This window comes from Alnus glutinosa, chromosome 8 (assembly GCF_958979055.1).
Source record: "Alnus glutinosa chromosome 8, dhAlnGlut1.1, whole genome shotgun sequence".
Classification (NCBI taxonomy): Eukaryota; Viridiplantae; Streptophyta; class Magnoliopsida; order Fagales; family Betulaceae; genus Alnus; species Alnus glutinosa.
This window is the reverse complement of record NC_084893.1, coordinates 7,704,738-7,714,833: the sequence shown is the minus strand read 5'-3', so window position 1 is coordinate 7,714,833 and position 10,096 is coordinate 7,704,738. Positions and strand designations below refer to the sequence as shown.

Genomic DNA, 10,096 nt, shown 5'->3' with positions numbered 1-10,096 from the left:
AGTTCGTGGAGCTGCATAATAAGGCTGATGCTGAGATTGTCGAGGAGGTTGTCTACCATATTGTTGAGGTCGATACTTCTTGTGAAATTGTTGTGATTTCTGTTTGTGGAGATGAAAGGCAAACTGTCCCTCATCCGGTTGAAGGGGTTTCTGGTGTGCTTCTAGAAGCTGTTCATAATTGAGTAATTCGGTTTGGAAGTCCTCAAAGGGGACTGTTGCATCACGGTTTCCATAGGTAAATGTGGCGACAAAAGTGTGATAAGAGGGATTTAGACCTCCAATCAAATAGGAAATTAAGTCTTCATCTTCAATTCCTTTGCCAGTAGCAGCCAGTTGATCAACCAGATTCTTGGCTACAAGGAGATAATCTGTGCAATTCTTAGAACCCTGGTTGATGGTTTGGAGTTGACGCTTGAGGTTGGTGATTCAGGTCCTAGACGTGGGAGTAAATCTGTTGGCAAGGTGTGCCCAAACCTGCTGTGCTGTGAGGAGTCCATAAACCATGGATAGTACCTTCTTAGAGAGAGTGGCATTAAGCCAGGCCAGTACAAACTGGTCCTTTTTCTGCCATACCAGAAAATCTGGATTAATGGTAGAGGTGGGTTTGCCCTCTGCATCAATAGCAAACTTGGAGGGACAAACATCTGAGCCATCAACGATGCCCAGCAAATCATGTGTGCTCAATGCAGGAACAAACTGAGTAGTCTAACTCATGTAATTTGGACCCTCAAGTTTGGTTGTCACCAAGGATGTAATGTTGGGGACAACAAATGATGGTGCAGAAACTGCTGAAGAATTGGCGGAAGCCATTGAAACAATGGAAAAAGGAAAAACAGGGGAGAAGGGTTGGATTGAAAGTGGGGTTAGCTAATGAAGGCTTTGATACCAAGTTTGAAATAATATAAGGCTTGTATTATTTCTGAATTGATAAATTATAGTGAGATATACATCTTAATATATACAGGTTTCTAAGCAGGAAATAAAAGGTAAATACATATCGATTATAATGAATAAAATCAGTATTAATCATAATGAGGAAAATCAGCCTGTGTCTTTATTGAGAATGAATCCGATTGTTGGGTTGCCTTGTGAGGAATCCTGTCCTGCCTATGCTTTCCTTTAGTTTCACGCTGCATTAGTTGTTGTGGCTCTACTTTCCTTGTCTGTAGCGTAATTGGCTAAGTGAGCTAGAATGCGGCGCTCCTCATCTTCTGATGCATGATTCTCTCAGCATGTTTCCTGGAGTGATGAGTGGCTGACCATATGCTTAACAAGAACTTCTTTCAACCGCATGTAATTTCATTAAGCATGTCTGCTTGGCGAAACTGCAGAATTTTTTTTTTAATTCCACAAGTAACTAGAGCTATTAATTAAGCTCTTTAGGAAAACAAATTTCATTATAGGGTTTTTTTTTTTTTTTTTTTTTTTTTTTCATAAGAGCACTAGCATTAAACTAACCAAAGTTTAACCAAATTTTAGTTAAAGAATCTATTTTTTATTTTTCTTATTTTAGCTACTCACTTTTCAAAAACACCATACATTCTACTCTATTCAAATCATATTTTTTAATTCATTTTAACTAATCTCTCTCTTTCACGAACCACATTCGTTGCCAAAAGCCTAAACACCGCCCCACTTGCCACTATACATCGAACAAAACCACAAAACCTAAAGCTCACTGACTAATCTCCCTCTCTCTCCCTTACTAGCAATCACCTCCCCTCATTGATCGGTGAAGCTTGCCGTTGAAGTCTCATCCATCCCCAAGATACACTCCATGGCTCACCGTTGACGCTCCGAACTCCAACCCTGAAGCACTTATCACTATCTCAACCGCACCCCACTCACCGATAACTAGGACCCGTGTCAGGCCAAGAAACTTGTCCCTCCATGCTCACTGCCACCACGCCTGCATTGTTGTGCTCATACTGTGGGCGCACAGAGAGAGAATAATTTATTTTTATTTTTTTTAAAAAAAAAAAAAAGAGCAAAAATTATTTGCCTTTGCTACAATTGCTGTCTGCGTTTGGAGAGCAACTCTAGCAAATTTTTAAAATACTGTAGATATAGCTCATCTAATGTTGACTGTTGAGTATTTTTATGGATTCTAGCCAAATATTTTCGCTAAAAAGAACATTTGGCTTAATCCGAAGATAATGCTCTTAGGCACCCGTAATGTAGTTGAATATATTATAGCTTGCAATACGTTTACAACAAATCCGATGATCCACCAAACAGCTCATTTGAAAATCATATAGATACAGGCCTAAAAACCATTCTCTTATTCAGCTCCGATAGTGTCATTTCTCCCATTTTAATTCCCTTGGTATTGTGTTAAAAAAAAAAAAAGAAAAAAAAAAAGCCATAGATACAGGCTCTTCGAAATCACTCTTACTATATTTGGCTCAAAATAAGCTGAGGATTCCTAATTGGACATCTGCCTCCACGCCGCCTAGTGATCTTCCCCCACCCTATTAGGCTTCTCTCCTCAATGCCCAATTCACTGTTGCCAGGTTGCTGCTTCAACAGCGAGCCCACCTTATTCCCTGTAAAGCTGGAAGCAGAGACACAAGACCTTCTCCTCCCCCTTTGCCACCCACTTCTACCCTTATTTCTCAAAGAACCTGTTTCCCAACGACTACCTGCAGCCTCCATTAGGCCTCCTATTGTTTGGAGATCCTCAGTCACTTCATGCCTTGACAAAGAGGCAATGCTCGGAAGAATTTCGCTTTGAAAGTCCTTCCGCTGTCTCCCCCGCCTTGTCCGGCCCTTCCTTGGCTGACTTTGCAATAAAATGGCACCTCTTTCTTCCTCTTTCTGGTTACTACTCTTACAGCAGCACTCTTCCAGTTTTGTCTCTGTAAGATTTAATGTCATGGCCTCAAAGTAATCCATTCCGTCCGGCAGAAACTCATCATGATCATCACCATTCTTACCACTTAAAACAACTCCAAACTCGTTATCACCTACCACTGAAGAAACTATCCGTGCAAACCAGTGTAGGGAGTCAGTTGAAGAAGCTTCAAATGGCTTGCAAGTGGTATTTTCAAGACAAATTTTGACCGCAGATGACGAAATGGAAACCATAGCCTCTGCTGCAGCCCTCGCTAGTTCCTTTTGAAGATCCGCATCTTCCTGTCCTGGCAATTGAAAAGTTGTTTCAAGTTGGTTTTCATCAGATTCTCCTCTGGGTGGAGAGCACTCCTTGTTTTCTGGACTTGCAGGCACAAGATCAATTTCTGTTGAGAAAACCTGCATCGGAGAAGACTTGTCCTCATTTCTGCACGAATTCAGGTCATCATGACCTCCAAAACCAACATGTCTTTTATCAAATCCGTTCTCTAGTACGTGCTCATTTGCAGTTGGACACTTTCCCGAGTCATGCACAGGATCGCAAGCCAAGTTTGTGTCAAGTAACCCGCCTTTCTCAGTGTTCTCTATTTCATCTCCAGATAGGGAGGCATGAGAAGAACACTGATCATAGGATATATGACCCTTGTCATAAATGGGACGGCCAAGGATTCTTCCATTATTAAAGGAGTCACTTGCCTCAATATTCTTTGACTCAACATCAGGAACACATTCTGAATAAGTTTTAAAAAGGACAGAATCCACCTGAGTTGAATCCTCACTTCCTTTAGTGGATCTCACATTATCTACTTTCTTTGCTTTAAGCCAAGACAAGCCTCCTGTTAATTCTCCAAGCTTCTCTTTTCCATCTGTGCACTGGATACTCTGTGAAGCTTCCACATCCAAAGAACAGAAATTAGGCATAAAATTCAAGTTTATGTCCTTAGAAGACTTCACATCCAAGGAACCTTGAATGTAGTTTGCAAGGCCTAGGTCTTCAGATCCTAAATCATTGTTGTTACTGCTGTTCACATTATCAAAGCTGATAGCCCCAGGCCTTCCGATTGATGTTTTAGAACTTCCACCCAGTGATACAGAGGGGTTTAAACATGGTAGTGCTTCAACAGAAATAGGAATTTGCACCATGTCACGTACAGGTTTTCTACAAGATGCAGCTGGAGATAACACAGAAATTGCCATATCAGCCTGAGGAATGAGCTCATGTGAAGTGCACATGTAAGAGGCCCCACTTGGTCCAGGTTGGCTGTCTCTGGGGGGACTATGATTCCTTCCAAAGCTCTCAAAACTGAGACTCGTTCTTTTACTCTCTGATTTTTGGTAACTCTGATTTAATAAATGAAATATTGGAGGTTGATTAGCTTGCTTAATCTCCTCTTGTGACGATTCATACAACATGGATAACTTTTCTGCATCAAAACCTTCAGGAAAAGAATTCAAGTTATTTCTGCTATTGCCTGAAAATAGAGGTTCATACAATACAACAACATAAACAGTACTAATGATAACAATTTCAACAAAATTTGAAGCATCATTATGAGGAAAACAAATGCCAATTTCCGTAACACAGCAAAGGACATCAATTGCTTAGGAAAGCCAAAAAATTATGAAACTTAAAGTGAAGAGATATAAATTGATGTGATCTTCCAAATAAATTCTCACCAGCTTCATCATTGAAGGATGGCCGCCCCTGTTTTCTTTCTTTCTTTTCTGACAGTAGAACATCTGAGCAAGGTTCAAGATCCCATCTAGTCTGGGTATTTTGGACAATTTCCTCAGATGAAATTTGGAAGGCCGATTTGATCTTTTGAGAAAGATCGTGGCATGGAATCTGGTGACTGGTACGGCCAACAAAATCATAATTAGAAGCTGCTTCTTCCTCAGGCTCAACGGGATCATTTAGGTCAGCCAAACCTGTGGATTTCTTCAATAATGAAGTGAATGCTTCCTCGTGGAAAATATTGTTAAGTTCATTTCTGCCAGGAAATGGTTTTACATCATCCTTGCACATAACCTGAGTAACTCCCTCTGAAAGATAATTTGACACATCAGGCACTTCATGAACCTTTTCATCTTCCAATATTTCCTCTTCTTCGCTGTCAATGTACACATCAGCTGGAAGTTGAAGATCCAATATTTTTTTCCCAATTTTCTTGCACTTAGATTCCAATAGCTCGAAGTTTTTTAAACAGCCTTCAGTTTGTCCAGGATCAGGACATCTTTGCATACAATTCCCTTGAATAGAACTCAAAGGCAGCTGGACATTTTCAACACCTAACATGGATAATCCACCACAAGCAGGGTTTACCCAAGGCAACCTAGGGGCATGCCATGTCTTTTGGGTATATTCAGTTGAGACATGAGATAAAACAGAATTTGACTGTGATGTCTCCAACCTTACATTACATTTATCTAATTCATTCCTTCTCATTTCATACATCAACTCCCTCTGTCTTCCGTAAAGGCGATGAAGCTCATGGATCTGGATGCGCAAAAACATTTTCAACACATTTACATGTTTACAGACCATAAACAGGCACTCGAAAATATCAAGGATACATCACTAGTATGAAATGGCAAACAAATGCAGTTATAATCCAGTTGGATGATTAAGGATCAATGGTTTTATTAAAATTGGATATATTACCTAGGATTATTTCTATTTCTCTTCACACTGGAAGTAGAGATAGAACTTACCTGATCCCTAAACATGGTTTCGTGCTTGAGCATCATCTGCTTTAAGACTTCCTTGTTGTAAACCTTGTCAGCAGAGAAAGGTGACAAAAAACCATTGTAGTGGTGTCCATGCTCCAACATTTTATTAATCTTGTTTAAGGGCCATGTGCTGCTATTAGCATCCATATTAAGATCCATTGTCGAGTAATATCCTGGGAAATAGCCATCATACTGCATATTTGCTCCCATTCCCAGCAGTGCCATAAACAACAGAGCACAAGTTTAATTTAATAATGAAGTGCAACTTAGCAACCCTCAGTTATAAAAAGAAACCTGCAACAGAACAAAAGATAGGTTAATGATTTGTATACAAAAAAAAAACAAAATCAAATTAATACCTTTCTTTTCTTTTTATGGATCAAGTGTGTTTGTGAATTTATATCTTTGTTTATAATTTACTTATACGGAAAAGGAGAAAAGGAAAGGAAGTCTGGATTTAATTTAAAAATTCAAATAATGTTTCTAAAAAGTATGCAGATCTAATTTATCTATTTAAATAATGGTTCTATAAAATGCTTCCTTAAAGCTTTTCCTAATAACTGGCTATTTGTACAAGCATTCAGAAAATACCAAACAAACCTCATATGTCATGAACTAGGGAAGCACTAGTCACATCCATGCTATACTCAAAAGGACTAGTCAAAATTACAATTAATTCCCCCTAGAGTCACTTATATAGCCCAGTCTTACCTAGTAGTAGACAACCAATGTGAGACAAGGGATTTACACATATCTGTGACACTTTGGGATATCACAATCTCCTCCATTCAAATCCCTGACGTCCTCATCAAGGTTCACATCATTCTGCAGTACCCTAAAGCCATATGCATTATTAGGTTAGCTCTAATACCATCTGATATGACTTAGAAAAAAGTATTAGTCACATTAAGCTATACCACAAAAAGGGCTAATCAAAATTACAATTAGAGCTCCTTGGAATCACCTATAAAATCAAATTCCACTTAGTGAACAATCAATGTGGGATTTAGTACACATGCAAAATCTTTGCAATCCACCTACCCAATTTGGAACTAACACATATTCATGACAATCCAGAATACCATAAACTCCCAAATTCAAATCACTGATGTCCTCATCAGGACCGACGTTGTGTTGTTCTGCCTCAGCACTATATGGCATTATTAGGTTAGCTCCAATACCATTTGTCGCAACTCAATGGAAGTGCTAGCCACATCTATATTATAACCTAAAAGTTATAATTGAAGCTCCCTAAACTCATGTATATAGCTCAGTCTAATCTAATACACAACTAATGTGTGACCCAGCACACATGTGTCTTCATAACCTACCCAATCAATATGGCACTCACACTTATCTATGACAATTCAAAGTATCAGAGTATGTGTAGTGAAATACAGAAATAGTACGTACTCTCGTATTCATAGGAAAAAGGAGAACATTTATACTACCAAAACTCAACTGTATGAGTAAGAAATATAATCAACTTTAGCACTCCAGGAATGCATGAGCTATAAACCTATCATTATCTTAACATGGTACCTTTAGATGGCTTCACAAGGTGGAGGCACAAACTAGAATGAAAAAAATGTTAATAGAAAAAAGAAAAAAATAGATAGCGAAATACAATTCCAATTAAAATTAATTCTAAATAAATGAACAAAGACCACGTCGGGTTGGTATAATTGAGCTGCTTTAGATATGAAGCAGCCTGCAAATCCAATATACCCTCAACTTCAAAATAAAGTTGCTGATGCTTGGTTTAAGTCAAGCTTTCTTAGACTCTTAGCAGTTATGAGTTATGAACTAATCACTCGGTAAGCTGCATCCTTTTCCGGAGGGCTTTTCATATGATTAGAACTTCTTGATTAATTTAGGCTTAACTCAAAAGCTCTTTGTTGCAGGAAAGAGTCCTTGGCCAAAAGTTTGAGCACATTGTTCAAAGAAGAAAAATCTAAAGAATTTTCTTAAGGTTGCACAAGTTCAAGTAGATATTTCAAGAGCAAGGAATCATGTAATGCCATGAAAGAACTTCATACAAGCATAAGGACTCATAAAAAAACAGGTTTCCTAAAAAAATAGCAAAATATTAGCATATTGACAAGTTCAACATTTCACCACCGTCAAACTACAAGAATTCAAAATAGCGAGTCAACTTGGAATAATTTGGTACCAGGCAGAGGTTGACCTAACAAGCATTGCAGATTAAAAGGGGAACAAAGAAAAGTTCTTATCTAACAAAATTGAAGTCCATATGGAAACCTCTGTAATTCCATAATATCAGAGTAGAAATTACGTAGCACATCATCAAGCTCTCAGGATATTCTTGTACAAGGAAATGAACTTGAAAATCATCTTATGCAATCAGAATAGAAGCCCCACAAATTAAAAAATAAAAAAATAAAATAAAAACCGTCACATAATACGGCGGACAAAAAGCTAATATTATTATCCAAAATTAGGGAGATAGGACTGGGCAATATACTTCAAAACTGTTGTTTGGACTTTTCATATCCCAAAAGATTGGAGACGGTGGAAAATGGCATGAGAATATCGTTCATAGAAATGGCTGTGTAAACCCAATTGTAAAGACCATCAAACAATACTAGATCACCAAAAAAGAAAGAATCATACCAATTATTAAGGAGAAGAAGATAATGTTCCAACAAACCCATTGGGAAAAAAAAAAAAAACAAAAAAAAAACTTTAAGCATCAAATCAGTTAAAAAAGTATACAACTTCTTTTTCTCTTTTTTTGTAAGTCAATAAAAGAAAAAAGAAAAAAAAAAAAGAAGCTTACAACTTACCTCTAAAACGAAAAGTAATTCTCTGCCACCTCCTCTAGAAAACCCATCATGGATTCACGCATTCCATAAATCACGACTAGCTATGCAGCACAACAAGAACAACCCAAAGAAATCCATGAATCAGGAAGCAAAAGACAGCAACCCAAAAGAGGTCAATAATAATTTTTTTTTTTTTTTTTAAAAAAGGTATTATTCAAAAGGCCTGAAAAGCAAATAAAATTCCCATTTGGATCTACTGGGCCATTCTCTCTAGGAAGATTTAGAGAGAGAGAGAGAGAGAGAGACCCAGATAAAAAAATCCACAGAAACAAACGAAACTTACATGAGAAGCGACGTGGAAGTTGTCAACACCCAGTCTCTCTCATGCCCCTTCTCGTTTTTTATGCTTGTTATTGGATTTGAGCTAGTACGAGTAAATGGAGGTGAATGTTCTCCAAAGGCTTAAGACAAGAAAAGAATTCGGAAGAAGATCAAATCAAAACCACTAAAACCAGACAACAGTACAACACACACACACACACCTCTACTGCAATAGCAGATAACAATATCCATCTTAAAACTACCTTTGCTTTTTCCAATGTAAAAATACCACTTCGATTCGATTTTAATATGTCTTTTATTTATTAAAAACAATTGTCAGCAGTGGGCCCCTTTACTGACTCCAAAGTATCAAGCATGCTGATTTTATCAATTTCCATTTTAATCCCCAATTCACAATTTGTACTACAGCCTACACTGGATCAGGATTTTTTATAATGTTTTTAAAATTATAGGTTCTTCAATTATGTAAATTTAGATTGTTTTATGTATCAAACGTCATGAAAAATATTATATGTTAAAAATGTAATATGTTAACAATAAGAATTGAATATATTTTTATCAAGTTCTTACACTTTATGTCGTATAAAAATTTTGAGTAAAAAACTGTCTTTTAGAGCTAAAGCAGGGTTTCTTGATATTTACCAGTCCATTGTATACCCAACAATCCACCAAACCTGTTAATTTACAAAACCTCAAGGTGTTTCACAGTGGAAAGTAACTGTGTAAGTTCACAACTTAATTATCTTGAAATTATTATGGAATGAGCCTCAAGTGTCGAAAACAAATTTCATAAACTTTTGAAAAATTGAGAATATGTCATAGGCTTCATCAAAATTTATAGGTGTTGTCGATCTCCACTATTACACTAATATGAAAAATGGATTTATTGTTAAAGTAATGTAAGCATAATTTCATCGATAGTTTACATTTAATGCAAAAAATATGGTAATTGGAAATCATAGACATAATTATACATATTAGTCATGAGTTTTTTCATATGGTCAACTAGATATTTTAACCCCTTCTTAGCAGGGTTGGCATTGTTCCGAATAACCTGTAATACAACACTGGTGCCCTGAAGTTGCTGCATACCGTTCATCAAAAGTGGCTCGATCGGGTCCAACTCCGACTGGTCCACATCAATAATGACGTTCGTCTGTAGTTACCACCAATCAAACACATGGTTGTGCTAGTCACACTATAAACCATTGGTACTAAAGAGACTCTGAACTGAACTAGACCATAGAGTAAAGTGTATTTATCATAGCAATGCCCCCATCCGTACATGACGATCCATCGTATATTGTTTGATTATCCAAATACACCTATAATTTACAACCATAATCATTTGATACAAACATTAGGCTCATAGCATAAATCATTTA

At 37.3% G+C, this 10,096-nt stretch overlaps 1 protein-coding gene across 3 annotated transcripts; it reads right to left on the bottom strand.

The window, feature by feature from the left end:
- Window positions 1-2,173: 2,173 nt before the first annotated feature.
- Window positions 2,174-8,947, bottom strand: LOC133875619 (uncharacterized). Of its 3 annotated transcripts, XM_062313807.1 has the most exons (6): window positions 8,713-8,947; window positions 8,391-8,470; window positions 6,295-6,418; window positions 5,566-5,877; window positions 4,531-5,350; window positions 2,174-4,289 (listed from the first exon to the last, which is right to left on the bottom strand). In XM_062313807.1, exons 4-6 carry the CDS (start codon window positions 5,806-5,808, stop codon window positions 2,395-2,397), a joined length of 2,958 nt encoding a protein of 985 aa, XP_062169791.1. In that variant the 5' UTR covers window positions 5,809-5,877; window positions 6,295-6,418; window positions 8,391-8,470; window positions 8,713-8,947; the 3' UTR covers window positions 2,174-2,394. The 3 variants fall into 3 exon arrangements, with proteins under 3 accessions (XP_062169791.1, XP_062169789.1, XP_062169790.1); XM_062313805.1 differs by lacking the exon at window positions 6,295-6,418; XM_062313806.1 differs by lacking the exon at window positions 6,295-6,418 and having other exon boundaries at window positions 8,391-8,466.
- Window positions 8,948-10,096: the final 1,149 nt, after the last annotated feature.